At 41.4% G+C, this 19,923-nt stretch overlaps 1 protein-coding gene across 1 annotated transcript in view; it reads left to right on the top strand.

The window, feature by feature from the left end:
• The window catches only part of FARS2 (phenylalanyl-tRNA synthetase 2, mitochondrial), a 1,707,987-nt gene that overhangs the window by 754,457 nt on the left and 933,607 nt on the right, over positions 1–19,923 (top strand). Inside the window, exon 6 of the mRNA XM_086965030.1 lies at positions 8,844–8,975. Coding sequence (XP_086821156.1) covers positions 8,844–8,975 — 132 coding nt within the window. The remainder of the gene's footprint in view (positions 1–8,843; positions 8,976–19,923) is intronic.

The raw sequence follows: 19,923 nt of genomic DNA, 5'->3' as shown, positions 1-19,923 counted from the left end.
ATCGAAGTCCTTCCCTAACTGAGGAGAGTTTGGGTATTCCCAGAACAAAGTGTGTGGTAGCATTCTGGATGATTTGGAGCTTACTTAAGAAATATTGGTTGGCATATAAATAAAGGGTGTTACAGTAGTCTAAACGATAGGTGATAAAAGCAAGGACCACTGACACCCTTAGCTCTTTTGGAAGAAAAGGTAATATTTTCTTCAGAATACCAATCACCCAGAAGCAAGAACTCACGGTTCTATTTATCTGGGTGTTGAACAACAAGCTGTTATAAAAATCACACCCAGATTTTTTGCCGCAGCCACTGGGGTGGGGAGAATTCCACCTGTTTCTGGCCACCAACGCTTAGTCCAGATGGAACTGTTGGCTCCAAACACCAAGATCTCAGTTTTTCCCCATTCATTTTGAGCCAGTTCTCCCTCATCCATCTACTGAATCCCACATGCAGGCCCTAAATCTGTCCACGACCTCATCCTAGTCTTCAGAGATGGACCCGATGATCTGGGTATCGTCCTCATAGGAAGATGCCTGGAAACCAAAAGAACATACCAGTTTTGCTATAGGAGCGACATACATGTCAAATGAAGTGGGGCTCGAGGAACCCCACAGGGAAGCTGAAAAGAGGGTTCTCTGAAATATCCGCAGCTGACTGTGATTTTTCTGTTCCATTGGAATTATTCCAACAGTTTGAAAGGCACGTCCTTCAGCCGGGAAACCGCCATTATTGCACGGTTATAACCATGCATGACCATTACCACGCATCCTTTAAAACGAACATGCCTTTACCACGCATGTCTGTTACCACAAAGCATTTACCATGAATATGCCATGGTAAAGGCATGTTTGTTGTAATGTATGTTAATGGTCATGGTTAGGAACTCGGGTTGGGCAGGGGACTGCTGCAGGGGGGTGACTTTAGGGATTAGGGCAAAGAAAATGGGCAGAATTAGGGTTCAGAGCGGGGCAGGGAGCTGCTGCAGGGGTCGTTTTAGGGCTGGTGAGGGGCTAGGCAAAGGGTTACGGAACACAGGGTTGGGCAGGGGACTGCGGATGGTGTTGCAGCTTTAGAGCTTAGGGCCAAGAAAGGGGACAGAATTAGGGTTCAGGGCCAGGCAGGAGGCTAAGGCAGGGGGCAGTTTTAGGGGTCTGGGTCAGTTACAGGTTTACCACGCAGCCTTTAACTCACCTCTGCTTCTCAGGACCCATCAGGCTCGCCCTTGGACCGGCGAACTTGGTTTAGAGGCAGTGCAATGGGCTGTGGCATGGCAACGTTTTCTCTACTTCTGGCCTATCTGTCCCGTCATAAAATGGATGTCCATTCACAGTGTCTATTTAGCACTGGGACTGGATCACGTGGGGTGAAACAACAAAAACCCAGAATGTTCATGGCAGTGCGTCACAACAGCACAGATGTCTTTAACAAGGTAATGCCTTTACCGCAAATGCCAATTGAGCACCTATATGCCCTTATGAACCATTCCTTTTTAACAATATTATTGTGGTAAAAGCATGCGTGGCAAAGGCAAATACGTTGTAAAAATTATTGTTCAAAATGCATGCATGGTAATGACGCATACGTTGTATGGGCAGCAATGTAAAGGTGTGCTTGGTAATTGCATGCGTGGTCATACAACAACACCTTCAGCCTCGCCTGTCGCAGCCTCTGCACAAACAATGATTGAAACATGGTGTCAAAAGACTCTTGATATCAGACGTCGCTATAAGCGCTAATTCGGTACTATGATTCTTCCCGAACCCATTCTGAGAGGGGTACAGGACTTCCTGATCTAGTAAGTACTTAGCTAGTTCCTGGTTTAAATGCTTCTTCAAGATCTAAGCAGGAGCAGGCAATAAAGAAATAGGGTGCACGTTTTTTTAATCGCTTGAGTCTCCATCTGGCATTTTCTTTAAAGGAACGACAATAGCCTCCTTCCAGCCCTGAGGGTATACCCCTGAGTCTAGGAAAACCCAGTAAATATTTTCCAAAGCCTCTGCCATAATGTCTGAAACCAAACGCAGGACCCTGGGGGGACAGGGGTCATCGGGAGAACCCGAGGTTGTGCCATCTAACAAGATTTTAAGTTTAGGCACAGTCAGCAGGGAGAACCTGGTTAAAACCATTCAGGATAGAAGGCTCAGGGGCGCCACCTTTCTCCCGAGAGGCGGCAATATCCCAGAATCTACAAGGATATTGGTAATCAGTGGAAATTCTGCATAAATGTTCATGATCTCTGCCTTGAAAAATGCTGCTACCTTATTGCAGAAGACTTGGAAGTTTTTCACTCCCTTATACGTGGGAGGTGACATCAGGATGCGTGCAGTATTAAAAAGTTCTCTTGGGACATTGATGACCAACATTTTCCTAAGGGAGAAATATGCAGCTTTTGCTATTGTAATCTCACTTTTACATTTGAGAGAGAGCTCCCTCACTTTCATTTTCTATGCCAGCTGCAGGGCCAGTTTCCATTTCTGCTCTTGCCTCCTACATTGCCTTTGAAACTCCTTGAGCTCCTTTGAAAACCATGGGGCTGATGGTTTCTTCCTACCCTTTGAGCCGACCCTCGTTAGAGGCACCACCTCTTCAATGACTGACCTAATTCATTAGTTGAAATTCTTTGCGGGTGCACCTGAACCTCGCAGAGCCCTGTCCTTAGACATTTCCAGGGCATTAGCGAGCTCCCATCTTGATTTTGCCTCAGTTCCTGATGCTCTGCGAGCTTTCCCTCACGCGTGCCTTATCAACCTGAAATAAAAGCATACTATGATCAGACCAGGATGATCAGTGTCTCTTGTTTGAAAAAATCCTGTCTAATGTATGACTGGCTTTATGAATAGAGAGCATGACCTGTTGAGTCAAGCCAAAACAGCACATGAGATCCAGGAAAGCCCTAGTATCTTGGTCTCCCTCTTCCTCCAGGTAAAAATTAAAATCCCTCAGAATAATGAGGTTGTTGCAAACAATAAAAGGCTCAAGCACTTGGTGCCAGTTAGAAATTAATTCCTTTTTGGAACCCACGAAGATAAGTCAGCAGTCCCTCCAGAAAGACTGAACACTTATTTTTGATTTTAAAGTGTCCCACTTCACACCTTTCAATGGCATTGCTGACATCCTCAATGCAGCACACTGAGGGGGGGGCCTGACCATTATTTTCAGAGAATTGTTGAGCGCCCATCTTGATTCGTCCTCATCTGAGCTTTGAAGAGACCGAGGCAAATTTTTAATGTTGTTTTGGATCATTACAATTACAGGAGCATTTCCCACAGTCTTCTGTTAAAGCTTATTTATTACAATTGCCCAGCTGTGGTGAAGCTAGAACAGTGAACTAGTCCTTAGGGTGAAGTGCGGACACTGATTAAGTCCACACATCATGAGCCACCAAAGCTACAATATCAACCCTCCTCAAGCATTACAAGTGATTTAAATGTGTATGCATTAGCTCTTATTCACCTTCAAAATTACTTCACACCCAAAGTTTGTATTGGAATAACTAGATTCAAATGATTTTCCAGGAAACAGAACAAAACCGAAACGGTTGATCAGTATGTTTCTGATCTCAAAAGGTTAGCATTGGATTGTATATTTGGTGTCATACAAGACGATTTAATTAGAGACCAGGTAGTAATGCACACTTGTAATCCTGTAATACAGGATAGACTTTGGGTAAATGGTGATGCACCTTTGGATGATATTCTTGCTATTGTGCGTAAAGCGGAAATTTCCAGTAGGTGTGCTAATGTTCTCAAACAAGATCATAATGTTAGCGAAGTAGTAAGTAAGGTTGGTGTTCACACAGAAAAAAAGAAACCCGTTACTATCCCAAAAGACAGTACTAATACTAAATTCCAACCCAAGTGTTACAGATGTGGCAGTTTAGAACACTTAGCCTATAGTAACAATTGTCCTGCAATTAAATACAAGTGTAGTAATTGTGGCCTCAAAGGCCATTTTGCTAAGATCTGTAAGAAAAGAAGAACCAACGTTAGGTTTGTGAACAGTACTGATGAAACTGACAGAGACTTCATGGGCATGGAAGAGAGTGATGATAATGCAGGTGATTTTTACAGTTTAGTTATGAATGTTCACAACTATTTAGTTCTCAATATTTGTGATGAGACGTGCAAGAACAAACCTGTATGCTGGATGGAGATTGGGGGAGTGATGATAAAAATCTATGCTGACACCAGCTCTCCATATACTATTATTAATGAAGAGATTTGGCAATCTTCTTTTGTACAAAAAGTAAGCATCCAGTTATTGGAACCAGATATACACCCTGAAGGGTATGGGGGTGAGTCTATTGAACTTCTTGGTTATCGTTGGTTTTCCTACAAGTTTAAGGGGCGTGAAAGCAGAGGAAAATTATATATTGCTAAAACTGGTAACCAGTGTTAGAGTGGTTCGACCAGAAACAACTACACATTGTCCTTGACCCCAACAGCAAGGAGCCGGTTTTGATTGTGGATGAGGGTAGCACTGATGGTGCCAATATCCTTAAACAATTTCCCAAAGTTTTCAGCAAAGAGTTACGGAAACCTTCACGGGTTTGAACACAAAATTATTCTCAAACAGGATGCCATCCCCAAGGTACATAAATGTCGTAACATTCCCATACCGGTGGGAGAAGAAGTTTCCACAGAGCTAGATAAATTGGTTGCAGCACACATTTTGAGCCTATTGAGGCATCTCATTGGGTTTCTCCCATTGTAGTGGTCAGACAGAGCAACGGTAAGATTAGGCTCTGTGTTGATTTGAAACATTTAAAAAGCAATATTGTAGTGGATAAGTTCCCGTTACCGAAAATAAATGAGATGCTAATATGTTTAAATAATGCTAAATGGTTCTCTACTGTGGACCTTTCATCTGCTTATCATCAGATCTCCTTGTCGCCTGAATCCATGAAATTCACCTCTTTCATCACCCCATTCGGGTGTTTCCAATTTAAACATATGCCGTTCGGGCTAGCTTCGGCTGCTGCTGTATTTCAACAGTTAATGTTTCAACTCTTTAGCAAGGAGCATGGTGTCACCTTCTTTCAAGATGACATTCTTGTTTTTGGTGCTGATAAGGGGGCACATGACTTAAGGCTAAGAAACGTTTTTCGGCATTTTGGAGAACAAGGGACTTACTGTAGAGCATTGTAAATGCAAATTTGCACAAAGAAGCGTTACTTACCTGGGACATGTTATTGATGAATCGGGTGTTAAGCCAAAACCTAACCTTGTATTGGCTATTTCTGAAGCTTCTGTTCCCACTTGCAAAGAAGACGTCCGATAATTTTTAGAGATGGCCGAAATTTGTTCAAAGTATATACCTAACTTTGCTGAAAGAACCTTTAACATTCGCCAATTACTCAAAAAGAATAGCACTTTTGTTTGGTCCTTGGCATGTGATAGTGACTTCAAAGCCATCAAGCTGGCCATCGCCAATGCTACTGCACTCTGCAGTTTTGATCCTGCTTTAAACAGCGTAATTACTAATGACGCCAGTAACAAGGGGTTAGATGCTGTTTTATCGCAGATGGACACTCAAGGGAAAGAGTATATAATTGCCTAAGCTTCAAGATCACTGTCTCCTTGTGAGGAGAAATACCCCATTATTTAAAGGGAGGCTTTTGTCCTGTGCCTGGGAATTAGAACGTTTTAAATGTTTCATTAGGGGGAAATCTTGCACACTTCGATGTGATCATAAGCTTTTGGTCAAAATCCTAACTACGGATGGTGCCATTACTGCTTCTGCAAGGCTGGCTGAATTTCTATGCGCATGCAAAATTTTGGTTGCAAGATCACTTATATGCCAGGTAAAAACAATGTTGTAACAGATTTTCTTTTTAGGATGCCTGTAATGCTTGAAAAGTGTGAAGATGCGGAATGGAATGAATTGCAAGTAGCCCTTATCCACGAACATGGGTTCTCTGCCATTGGAAAAGACGAGTGGACTGCTGAGTCCAGAAAGGATCCTATTCGTCAATCTGTAATTTCACATATTTTGCACAATTGGCCAAAAAAAGAACTTTTGGTTCTTCTATTAGACCTCCTTGGGAAGTCAGGTCCGAATTAACTGTGGTGTAGGGGACTCTTGATAGGTGAAAGAGTAATTCCTTCTGAGAATTTGAGCAAATGGATTATTGAGTTATGTTACAAAGGCCATTCAGGTGTACTCAGGACCAAATCAATTAACAACATACTGTCCTGGTGGCTAGGAATGGATTCCCAAGTTTAAAAAATTGTACAGGATTGCATTCTTGTCCACATCTGACAAGTGTTTACGAACCTTTTGCACACCGATTAGAAATTGCTTGTTGCAGAAGAACCCCAGGGAAACTGTAGCTGTGAACATTATGGGTCGCATTGTTGGGTCTCATAACTATCTTAAATTTCATATTGATTTGTTCTCTAGATGGCCTGTAATTAAAGTAGTCAACAATACGGATACTGATGCTGTTCTGGAATTTTTAGATGAAACTTTTGTTTCAGAAGGCATACCGTCAACTATCCTAAATGACAATGGTGTACAATTTTTATCACTTAAAGCCAAAGCTTATTTTTAAAAATTAGGCATTATCCATAATACTACTTCTCTTAACAATCCAAGCGGCAACGGAATAGTGGAGAGATTTAATAGAGTCCTCAAAGGTACCATTCAATTAGCACTTAAAAATAACCAAGAATGGTCCATTTAGGTTGGTAAAACTGTTTGGGCGTACCCTGTCACATTCAATAATGCCACAGGTTTTTCTCCTTCTATGTTAATGAGAGGTAGGAAACCAGGGTCTAAGTTTACCCCGGCTTGACTTTTTCCTTCCAGAACACAATTTTGGTCCTCCTGGGAGGTACGAAATCGCATAGAATTGATGCACAACAAGAGCAAAATGTACTATGATGTGAAACATGGTGTTAAAAGTCCGGAATTTAATATAGGTGACTGGATGCAAATTAAAAAACCTGGTTGGGTCCCTAAAGGGGAAAGTAAATATTTTGAACCGGAAGAAGTGTTGGAGATTCTTCTCAGTGAGAGTGAAAAGTGGCAAATAATGGAATTTAAATAGAGTTGCTACAAGCAAAGCTCCTGTTACTGATCATATTGTTACTTATGATTGGATGTCAGATGAACTCAGCAATGAATTTTTGGAAGGTGTGGATAATTCTTCTGCTCCTTCATGTTCAAATGAATGTGAGGTAGAGCCTGATCTGATCACTCCTTCTACCAGTGGGAATGTTGCTGAATCGGAAAACCCCCAAGAGCCCTCTTCCAGTGTTGAGGGTGAGATCAATTCTCATCATTTGGTAAAGAAAGGGATGGCTCCGGCGTGGTTGAAAGATTGTATTGTCAGTAACATATCATTTTGTTTAATTGCACTTTTTTTATTAATTGTTTTAGTAGATTTAGTTTTTTTGTGTGTTACTGTCATTTCTTAGCCTTTGCTCTTCTTTTAGAAGGAAGGGGGGGGGGGGGGTGTGATGTCCTTGTTCTAGTTGTGAACACGCCATAGCAGAATATAGCGTATGTCATGTAGAACTAGAACATAGTGTAGGTCATGTGGAATGTTTATGTTCAATCTCATAGTCAGTTACTTGTAGCTTCTGGAGCTGTGGGTCATGCCTTTATTTGCTCCTCAACTCGATAAAGGAATTTACTTCTCCCCACCTGATTCAGTGTTCCTTCTTAACACTTAGGCACATAGTTGGCGTGCCAGCGACGCGCCCTCTGCACACGTCCACTGTGCGTCCGCCTCCGAGCTAGTTTAATGCCTCGGGGCAAGCACATCCTGCCTGAGGGAGCATCAGACACTAGAATGCTTCCCTCCGCAGCGAATCCAAGCATGGTGCTCTCTGCAATGGCCGCCCACAGTGGTATCGGGCTTTAACAGGCCCTGAACATAAGTTTAAAAACGAGCTTTAACAGGCCATGAACATAATTTAAAACAAAATTCAAGTGCACACAGGAAAAACAATAAAACAGTACCCCGGCACAAGCACAAAAATACAAGCCAAAGGTTGAGACCTCCCCAGTGTCTCACCTAATCCTGTAGAGCCTTCACATAGGAAACGAGTCTTCCAACAATACTTAGCGGATGAGGTCCAGTTTTGTGGGGTCCCTCTTTCCTCCCACCAAACTTGAAATCAGGCCTTTGCTGCCATCTTATGAAATGTTCACATACAAATGTATGTGCTGTGGGGCTTGTGGTTGCCTTACAAGTGGCTACATTTGTTTTTCTTAGGAAGGTGGAGAATTCACACCTACTCAGAAGCCAACTGGGCGCAGCCTCTTGTTGAGATGTACATCAGATAATGTTATATTTTGCCTGATTTTGATCTGACTTTCCCATGTCACCAATAATGTGCCCATAAATATTCAGTCATCTGAGTCGTCCTTTTTATAGTACTTTTTTGTGCTGTGAAAAGAAACAAGATTAATTTGCTCAAAAGGGTCATTAATATGGCTATTAACAAAGGAAATGGAAATAGAAACACAAATGTGCTTCTACAGATCATCCCCTCGCCTTTGCCTGCTCCAGACATTGACAGAACTATTTGCCTTGCCATGAACTTGGCTCATTTTCCCCTACAACACGTAGTTGCAAGAGCCTGACAAGTGATTGATTTGGTTTCATAGGGTGTCTGAACTGCACAGAGTGCTTTTTATATTAGACTAGACATGTGCATTTTTTCACACGTTTCAAGATTTATTACCTTGCCCTAACGTATTGTAAATGAGTCTGTGTGCTATATATTTTCTACAGGATCCTGTAATTTATGTTATTAGCTTAAGGACACGTTTTGCTAAAGGGGGATAGCCTTTTAACTCTGTCACCCTCTTGTCTGCTTTCCAACAATGGCACAGGTCTGGAGGTCCGCTGGGTGGACTGCTACTTCCCGTTCACCCACCCATCCTTTGAGATGGAGATCAGATTCCAAGGGGAATGGATGGAAGTGCTGGGCTGCGGCGTCATGGAACAGAAGCTGATTGAATCAGGTATTGACAAACTCTTCTTTTTCATTGGCGTCGCTATTAGCAAACACTTCTGGTGTGATTCGCGTCACAGCGAAGAGCTTGCTCACACAGGAACACCAGCGTTACCATTGAAAGCTGTTTACGTCCATGAATTAATGAATGAATGAATGATTGTTCTTCTAAAGCGTGTTTTGTTTTTTAAAAAAAAGTGCTAGGCAAAACTGATAGTAGCTGGGAAGAGATCACAGGCCAATCAGATGCTTGGCGGCTAAAACAAAAATTGTTGAGGATCATATCATAGAAAACAAACCAAGAACCTGTTTAGGAATTAATGTACCACTGAAGTCTCATCCATAGGGGAGGCAGTGCAGGAATCATGATCTGTGGATGATTTCAGAGAAGCAGTAGCACACATTCTTTTTGGCAGTAATTTCAGTTTCGTTTTCATGGAAAAGTATGAAATTCGTCTAACCTGGCTGCATTTTTAGATTGAGGTAGTGGTGCCTTTTCTAAAGCTATTTACAATTTGGCTGTTCCAACCCCCTCCATCAGGAGGAACCTTTTCTTCAAAGTCTTCAACACGAAGATAAATGCTTTCTACCGGTTCCTTCTTGCATGCCCTAACTAGCACCTTCTCTCTGTAGACTGATAGTCTCGGTAGAACCTCAGGAGGTTCCTGGCAAATGTAGAGGGGATTTCATTTTGACCCGAACTTCTTCTCTTCAACATGTTTATAGTTTATCAGACAACATTAAGGGAAATAAATGCCCTCAATATTCTGTCTTTCTATATTTGAACCACTGTAAAGCGCTCTGCCACCACTCGAGTCTAGTATTCACTATATAAAAGTACAAATATATAGAGAAAATGTTTTGTTTTCAGATTGAGTAGCACCGGTCAATTTAGTATCTCATCGCACTGTTAAAACCGTACCTCATTTATTGCCATCCATCTTCAAAGAGCCACTGGAATTATGCTGTAGTGAAGGACCAAATTATGTGGCAGGGCAAACTAAATTATGTGTGGCAAGAAAAGATATATTGTGCATATTATGGGGCATACCTTGTGTCAGTGCTATCCTGCTGTCATGGTAAAACACATCGACTAAAGGGATCACGAGGCCATGCAAAATCTAAACTTTTTTATAAAATGTGAACATTTTGTTACTCTTTTGAAAATATTATGACCCTATTGAAAATATTATTCACCCACTAATAATGATTTTGTATTGCGTAGAAGCATGGGAGCACCGTTTTAATAACATGGGCACTTCGTACTCACATAGTGAAAGAGTCTGTCTTTAGAAACAAGTGCATACTTGATTTGTATAAATATTTTTAATGTTTTTCTAATTTTATTGATCATAACACACCATTAAATTCAGGAGAATTAACAAGTGGACGTTAATAGTGTATTCTTTTGCCATCCAATTGAAAGTGAGCAAAGAACGAAACGTCACTGTTAGCACATAATCATGTACTCTGTATTGATCCAAGGCTGTGAGTGTCTCTACTAGCCCACTCCTGTTTATCAGTCGTCTCCCCTTATAGTATGTGTAACCTCTTATTGTTAGCAGTGGCAGTTCCTCCTCTAGGGCGGAGGAGCGTCGCCCTGCCTGCTGCAAGCACAGCACCTGCATGAAACAAAAAGTAAATAGAATGGTATCTGTCATTACCATTCTAGTGCACTTTACGTATGAGGGCAGGGGCGGGGCCATTCTGACTTGGAGACAGTTGTTTAAAGTGCACATGTCGGATTGTTCAGCCGTCTTACGACTGCCAGCCCGACATGCACTTTTCAGACCGCAGAAATCTGTAAGCTGTATATTAGCCCAGCGGACTGCAGACACAGGATCCTAGCCTGAAAAGGAGCACTGCCTAAGGCTGCTCCGACCAATCATGGTGCTACTCTCATGCTGAAAACTGCATGAAGCAGCTCAGGATTGGTTAGGTTTGGTTGCTCTATGCTCTTCCTGTCTGTAGCAAAGTCACCTCCCGCTGTGGTGGTTTGTAGGAACAGTCGCAGCAGAAGTACCTTCCCTTAGTTGTGTAGTCAACAGCACCTATCACTGTGTGTACTGCGTTTGCTGTCAAGTTTCTTGCCACTTCCCTCCTCTCACATAGGCTGTCTTCCTTACATGAGCATTACCTGTTGTGTGTGCCTGAGATGAGCAGAGAGCGTCCCCCCCGTCGTCGTTAAGCCCTTTTGTTGTTATTACCCCACCACAGACTTATTTGGTGAAAGGGTTTTCAGCACAGATAGCGGAGTTGTGTAGATCTTTTGCAGTCAGCGGTACTGTATTACCACTGGTCTTGCTACTTTACTTTAAAGATAGAAATGCACATACACGCCAGGTTTCCCGCAGTTGTTGGTTGTGCTTTGAGAGGTAAACTCATTCTTGGTGTTTGGCAGTGATCATTGGATCAAGGCTAGAGTGAGGTAAAATGATACCTGAGAATTTATTAAACATGCACAGTAAAAATAGATGTAACGCGGCCATGCACGAGAAATAGGGGGGCATATTGTTAGTAATCTTTCCAAACACATTAAAGAGTACACAGATATACCCTAGTGGCCGTTACTTTTCAATTGTTCGCCATTAGGCTTAATATTATCAAGTAAACATGGCTCACAATTGAAAGGCACATGGACATTGCCTTGAGCAACCATGTCATCAAATTCAATTTGTTTACTTCAAACCTACAGAGAAAATAATGGTTTAGTATGTATGGACCATCTAGCAAGTCGCCTTCAGGGCATGTCTGTGCAGTTTGTTATTTAAGTGGGCATCCATTTCGACATAAACAAAAATGCTGTGCAGTCACGGCTAGTGACATATAAAAGTGCTAGCCATGAGCCCCGAGACGTGCTGCTGCTTTGCTCCACAACTTTCATAGGTCACTAGCCACCACTGCACGTTAGTCAACCAGCTCATTGTTTGGAAGCATCTTTGGCCTCACAAGTATTCTTGTTTAGGATTGTATTTCCTTTTATTTCCTCCTTACTATCATATGTGCCTAGAACTGCCTCTCATTTGCTGTATTAGCATCCAGAAGATCAGAAAGTCCTTGAAGCAATGTTGCCCACTTGGCCAAATCCTCAGTAAGTTTACCATCCCTATTTAATACCTTCACTAAGCTCTCTTCTACTGTGGCCCACTCCATTGTATGTCGCAATACTGCATTTCATCTTGGCCTTTCTCTTTGGTAGCAACCCCAGTAAGCATCACTTTTGTGTCAGTGTAAAAAAACCACCTGTTATCATCTACAGCCTCCCTATCATATCCGACTAATAGGCTTCCACCTTCCATGACATGATCGACGTCTGCTTTAGGTTCCTACTGCCATGGCCAATGGAGCAAAGATCTTACTTAACTCAAGTTTGTTGGGTCATATGCTGGTAATTAGCTGCACCAGTATAAAACATGCATTTGTATTGTTTTCTCTTTCCAGCCCAGTAAGTGGTTAATTACAGTCAGTGATCTATCTCTCCCTAGCCTCAACAGCACCACCTCCTTTATCTTGTTGAAGCAGTCAAAATGGATTAGCCAACAGTCTTCATCCGTGCTTTACCATTAACTATAATTTGTGTGATCTCTGGGGCATTAGGGAATGTGTGCCAAATCTCTATAGCTGTCTGTGATATGCGTGAATATTGTAGAAACTGACCGGGATCAAGTCAAAAATATTCATGCACTTCAGCAAATGTGACAAAATTGTTGTCAGGTCTGATGTCTCCCAAGACCTCGCATACATTCCACTTAGATTTGGCCAAGTTCCTTTCTTGTATGATCTGTCTAAAGGGGCAAATGCTCCACAGCTGCACCTCAGCTACAAACTGCAGGCGTCTCATTATTTCCTTCTTGCCCCAACTACTGCTGATGGATTACACATGGAATGAATTAATTTACCTAACATGAGTAGGTCCGGAAGTGTTACATTGTCATGCGTTCCTTAAAGACACGCCACCCAATTACTATCTTTGCCCAACCATTGCACTGCATGCTCCATCAGGCATATCATGTAATATAACTCCATATCTGGGAGTTTCTGCCTTCCTTCCCATGGCTACTTCCAGATGCCCAATCTGACCCTACTTCTCTTCTCAGCTGTAATGACCTGCTTTTCTGTATATTTGTGTTGCTTCTGTTAGTCACCAGGCCATTACTTACCACATCCTTTCACAGGATCCAGAAAGACACCACATTTCACAATACTTACCTAAGAAAGGAATAAACACTATGAACATAATACCATTGCTGAGGAGCTCGCAAATAAGAATAAGTCCCAACACCTCCCCATCCGAGAGGTTACACAGAGCATGCTCCTCCTAGTATTGTATTGGATAGAATACTTAGAATTTGCACATCACTTGCCAGGAGTAGAACAACTTCCTATAACACAATTACCTGCTAGAAGGGAATTCACCCATCCTTCTATAACATAAGCATTTGGCCAAGAAGAGTCCACACCTCCTGCTACAAGGAAAAGGCGAATCGGTATATTTGGTATATATTTATTAGTACATTATAAGAACACCACACGGTAAGCCAAATAAATCTATCATAGCAGACTCTAATATATCAATAGACTGATTGAAACACAATCAAGGCAAACATATATGTAGAAATATATGTATATAAATGTATGGAACCTGAAAACAGAAAGAGATAGTAAGCAAGAACAGTAGGAAAATTGGAGATTAGTGGCACACCTCACCAAGTCCCATTTTCACTTCGCTAGAGGGGAGTCCGTTTCTCCAGCCAAAACAGGATTCTCTGCTCCACCGTCACAGCTACACGTCTGTACTGTGATGAACTACCAGAGATCAGAGCTCGGTCACTCCCTTTAGTAACCAGTGGAAACGCTTGTCGAAGTTTCTAGCAAGCCTCGCCTCCTTTCCCATCAGATTACTGTACCACTTCGTACCAAGGACACACCATCGGCTGGCCAAGCGTCTGTTTTGATTTCGGCACAAAGTGAGCACATTCCTCCAACAAGAACCGGTCCTCTCTGGTTTAAGAAGAGCGAATACCAAGTAGGAATTAAAACATCACCTCTCACCTAAAGAGACTCAGAAGATGGCGACAGTTTAGAACATGGAGTTACTCATGCATAATCCTCTATTCCTGCAAAAGAGCAAAATAAGTATGCAAGAAGGCATAAGAATATGCCAAAGCCAATTGGCAAGCCCTGCCATTAAGCAAGATAAAGTCAGAAACAGAAAGACACATAATCAAACCCTTCTTTGAAGCTTCAGTGCTACACATCAATATGTTTATGTGATGATATGAATTGCAAAGCAAGATAACATGAAAGCTTGTCAAAGGCAATAGTCAGCACTGCCATAAAACAAGGTAGAGTCAGAAACAGGCCTAAATATCACTAAATTAGGCTAACATATGCTGAGATTGTGGTGGGCAATGATCACAACCGAGCCACTTATCCATAAAAATAGCTCAGTCACTACATTCCACCATTGACCATTGTCCAACACCATCGAAGCATCAAACAATATGCAAACGATTACTGAAATAATAAGAAACATAATTGACAGAATGAACAAAACTGTTCTAGGGCAAAACATATTCAAAAGACTAGGCACACATTGAATACAACAACATAATGCGACTAAAAACCGATTACTAAAAGGTACACCAACCAAGATAGAACAAAGCATACTAAAAACAGGTAACCACCCAAGGAGCTAATCCCACAGTCCTTTATCAAGGGTCTATTGAACTTCTGATGACAATTACGCAAAACAATGATATGAGACTAGATGGATTTAGAAGGATCAGAAAGTCTAAAACAACATTATCCATCAAGATTAGAGCAGCCATGGTCCTGTTACAACAGCAAGAAACAATAGCAACCCCATGCTGCAAAACAGCTTGTCTAGCACCATGCATATCAAGCAGGAAATCAGATGAAGCTATCAAGGTGTGGTTAACAGATTTAACCATAAGACAAGCCAGTCTACTAATAGCCCTAGCATTATAAATTGACATTCCAGGAATCCCTACAATTGAAGCAGCTAGACTAATAGATTCAGACTTTGAAAACAGAATGACATTAAACCACATCAAAGCCAATAGGCCAAAGTCACAGTTCACCTAACCCAAATACTATTATACACTTAATCCCTCAGTATCCAACATGGAGCACATGTGTGCACCATCACTAACAACACTGAACCTCAACATCCCATACCTTCTATTCTTAGCAAGACTATTCTACTGAAAGACAGCAAGATTATAGATCCAAATGGAAATAGGCGTATGCAAAACCATCCTACATTAAGGCTAGGATAACATAACACACTAAAATCAATACGCAATTGTGGTGATTGAAGGTTATCATAGGGCATCAGATCACTAAAGTAGCTCATTCACTACATTGCACCCCATGACCCTTGAACATCACCATTCACTTATATCAAAAATAAAATCACTGAACTAAAGGCACAGCTATGAATGGAGTACTGCATCTTTGAACTGCAAAATTAGTATTATTGCAAAGTAACTAGCAACTGAATATCATGACTGAAGAACACAACTATCATTGGGGCACCGTATCTTTTAACTGCAAAAGTGGTATCAATGCTGAATAACCAGCAACTGAATAAAATCTAACTGAAGATCTGACTGTCATTGAAACACTGCATGTCTCATTTAAAGGCAAAACCATTTAGAACTAAAATTTTTAGGGTGAAAGACACAAACTGCAGGCCATATTTGAAAGCATACCTACAAGGGAAAAACTGCATTTCAAAATCAAAAAACACAAATGTTAAAAAGCATATTTTGAATCAGCAACTCTCGTGCTGAAGTGGCTACACAAAAACATTGAATTCAAAGCAGATCATAACTAACTGGTTTTCTCTTTTTTAAACTTCATCACGCAATTGAAGGACATAGCAAAATATATGATGATCACTATGAAACAGGCAAAGACTGTATTACCTAAAACAATAACTTAGGTAAAATATCTAAAAATAATTCAGAAATATCTGGATGCTTGAGTCATTTGAACCTCTAATGATTAAACTGCAAATTCTACTGCCAAAGCAGCCAACTGTAGCTCAGAAAATATCCACTCTAATTGCAGCAAAGTCTCTGTTAAAAAAAAGTTATTTTCTGTGAAAAAAGGAAAACAAAAACACAGCTGTCTCTTATCAGGTTGAACTCCATGTCGAAAAAACAGTTCACAGTTCCCTGCATCTTCACTTTTTGCACAAGCAGTTCTCCTGTGTGGAAGACACACAGCTCTCATGCTTTCAAAGTCAGCCTCACTTGAAGGGGACAGTTCCAATCATAGCACACTCTGCTGATCCCTTCTTCGCTTGGAAAGAAGCAGTCCATCTGTGTAGGGTCACCGCTCCCCAACTTCGGTCTTCATCTGTATCCCCTTAACAAGGAAGAACCCCATCCGATCCGGTCAGCCATAGATTATCAGCTCCCGTCAGCCATGAGCCACAGGACATCACCTTCCACCGTCCGGTCTGAATCCAGGCTTGGGGGAGGGGTTTTGGGGGGGTGCCCTCACACCCGGGGAAAGAGGGGGAAGGAAGGCATCACTTGCACCTTGGCACCGCAATCTGAAAAGATAAACAAGTATCACTTGTCTCGCAAAAAACTCCAATTTAAAAGCACATATATTTTTTTTATATTTCTAAAAGTCCAATATTTTTATTTATGTCTGCAAAGCTCTCCTCTAGATCTGGGGAATAGTTTAAGAATACTACCTGCACTATATCCTCTAAGTTTATTTGAGTAAACTCTAACTTTTTCTTACACAGTCAGAAGGGCTGGGGCAGCTTTCTTCACTCTCTCCTAGCTAGCTAACCCCGCCTTCACAAAAGCTTTGTGGACCAAAACTGGTACATTGGCAATCAAAACAAGCAGAGACAGTTCTGCTCTATACTGCCGGCCTGCATCTTATCTCTTCCAAGGCGGAAGTGCCATGCACGCCTGCCAACTTTCGACTCTCCTCATGGGGGGGGGAAGGAAGCCTGCTCATTTGCAAGCCTCTCAAACATCCATCTAAATGAAGCTGTCTCATTCTGCTGTAGCAAGGAGCTGGGATGGCCCCTCCCTTACAAAAGCTTTGGGGAACAAAATTGGTCCATTGCCAATCATAACAAGAAGAGACGTCTCTGCTCCCTGCTGCCTGCTCCTCTAGCCAGCCCCTCCCTACCAAAAGCTTCGTGAGAGAGGCTATGGAATGCAAATGTTATCTCTATTTTACAAATCCTTTTTTCTAACTGCTCACAGCTCAGAACTGTGAAATTTTCCGTTCTTAGATGGGATACACAAGACTAAAACCATACTGAACAGCCCACATTTAAACACATGCCCCTTCATATTTTTTTAAAGAAGCACATGCCACACAGTCTATACACTCTTCTCTTGTCTCAGAAAAAAACAGCTTTAACCTCTCCTGACCTCCAGCAAAACCTTCTATTGATCTCAAAAAGAAAAATGTTAGCACAAAGTCTCATTGTACTTCTGTAACAATATCTGGGATAGCATCAGTCAAAGAAGGTATATGTTTGTTTAATTTGTAACAGTCAACTGTCATGGGCAAAGAATTATCACATTTGTGCACCAGCTACATAAAATCATTTCAAACATTAGTTATTGGGGCCACCAACCCTGCTTCTGTGAAATCCTACCAAACTTCTTTTCTGTCTATATAGGCCATTTAATAACCAATGCAATCTCCCATAAGCGAATCACATTTTCTCTTATGCTGTTCTGTCCAGTATCTTTTAGTGTGCAAAAGCACATAGTCATGGGCATTTGACTTCTTTCTTCCCTGCTAAAAGGGGTACATTGCTTTTGGGTAAAATCAGAAAATAAATTTTTAAACCTTTGAATTAACCAGTCACACACAATCTGCTGTTGTACACTTTCAGAATCATATGGTTGCATATGTCTTTTAAAGCAAAATGTATCGTGCACTGTTAGGTCTGATTTATTTCCCTGCACATTCCTTTCCAACTGAAAACCCTCTTCGGAAGGTTTAATTAAAACCATCCGTGTAACTTGTAACCTGACTGGATTTTCTGTAACATTTTTGACCTCTGAATCATACACATTTAATCCTGTTTGCAAATGCTCAAATTGTGGATGCATGTTAAACAGCAATTTACCATAACCCCAATATCTCTATCTGAAATGTCATCCCACGTTTCAGGGTTATATTCTGAGAGGTTACATTCATGTTGCAGCTGAGCACATTTTAAATGCATCTTTTACTGAACACTTTAAAGGGATCCAGCCCTTTCTGCCTGACGTAACAAGCTATTTACAAGCCCTTTATACAAAATACATTTAAACACACAGCAATTCTCATTCAACCCAACACAAGTAGCTCACTCATGAGCCAGAACACCATATGGGCTACACCCATGCAAATAAATCAAATGATATCTGAGAGTCTGCTTTCAATTTCTAAAAAACAACAGTTTTTTTCCCCTTTTAAATCAACGTTCATGTCCTGCCGACTACGCCGAATTGTAATGACCTGCTTTTCTGTATATTTTGGTGCTTCTGTCAGTCACCAGGCCATTACTTACCACATCCTTTCTCAGGATCCAGAAAGGAACCACATTTCACAATACTTACCTAAGAAAGGAATAAACACTAACAAAATAAGACCATTGCCAAGGAACTCGCAAATAACAACAAGTCACAACACCTCCCCATCCGAGAGGGTACATAGCGCATGCTCCTCCTAGCAATGTATTGGATAGAATACTTAGAATATGCACATCACTTGCCAGGAGTAGAACAACTTCCTATAACACAATTACCTGCTAGAAGGGAATTCACCCATCCTTCTACAACATAAGCATTTGGCCAAGAAGAGTCCACACCTCCTGCTACAAGGAAAAGGCGAATCAGTATATTTGGTATATATTTATTAGTACATTATAATAACACCACACGGTAAGCCAAATATATCTATCATAGCAGACTCTAACATATCAATAGAATGATTGAAACACAATCGAGGCAAACATATATGTAGAAATATATGTATATAAATGTATGGAACCTGAAAACAGAAAGAGATAGTAAGCAAGAACAGTAGGAAAATTAGAGATTAGTGGAACACCTCACCAAGTCCTATTTTCACTTCGCTAGAGGGGAGTCCGTTTCTCCAGCCAAAACAGGATTCTCTGCTCCACCGTCACAGCTACATGTCTGTACTGTGATGAACTACCAGAGATCAGAGCCCGGACACTCCCTTTAGTAACCAGTGGAAACGCTTGTCGAAGCTTCTAGCAAGCCTAGCCTCCTTTCCCATCAGTTTCCTGTACCACTTCGTACCAAGGACACACCATCGGCTGGCCAAGCGTCTGTTATGACTTCGGCACAAAGTGAGCACATTCCTTCAACAAGAACCGGTCCTCTCTGGTTTAAGAAGAGCGAATAACACGTAGGAATTAAAACATCACCTCTCACCTAAAGAGGCTCAGAAGATGGCAACAGTTTAGAACATGGAGTTACTCAACCATAGGCCTCTATTCCCGCATAAGATTATGCCTAAGCCAATAGGCAGTCCCTGCCATTAAGCAAGATAAAGTCAGAAACAGAAAGAGACATAATCAAACCCTTCTTTGAAGCTTCAGGTCTACACATCACTATGTTTATGTGATGATATGAATTGCAAAGCAAGATAACATGAAAGCATGTCAAAGGCAATAGTCAGCACTGCCATAAAACAAGGTAGAGTCAGAAACAGGCCTAAATATCACTATATTAGGCTAAAATATGCTGAGATGGTGGTGGGCAATGATCATAGCCGAACCACTTTTCGATAAAAATAGCTCAGTCACTACAGCAGCCCATATCAGTGACACCAACAACTAATCTAATGCTTTAAATATACTTTCTGGGATGGGAAACATGGATCCCTGGACAACATCGAGACAGCAAGACAAAAAGACTATCTTTGCA

Source organism: Lissotriton vulgaris, chromosome 4_1 (genome assembly GCF_964263255.1).
Source record: "Lissotriton vulgaris chromosome 4_1, aLisVul1.2, whole genome shotgun sequence".
Classification (NCBI taxonomy): Eukaryota; Metazoa; Chordata; class Amphibia; order Caudata; family Salamandridae; genus Lissotriton; species Lissotriton vulgaris.
The sequence above is the reverse complement of the archived record's forward strand: the minus strand, read 5'-3'. Positions and strand labels throughout refer to the sequence as shown.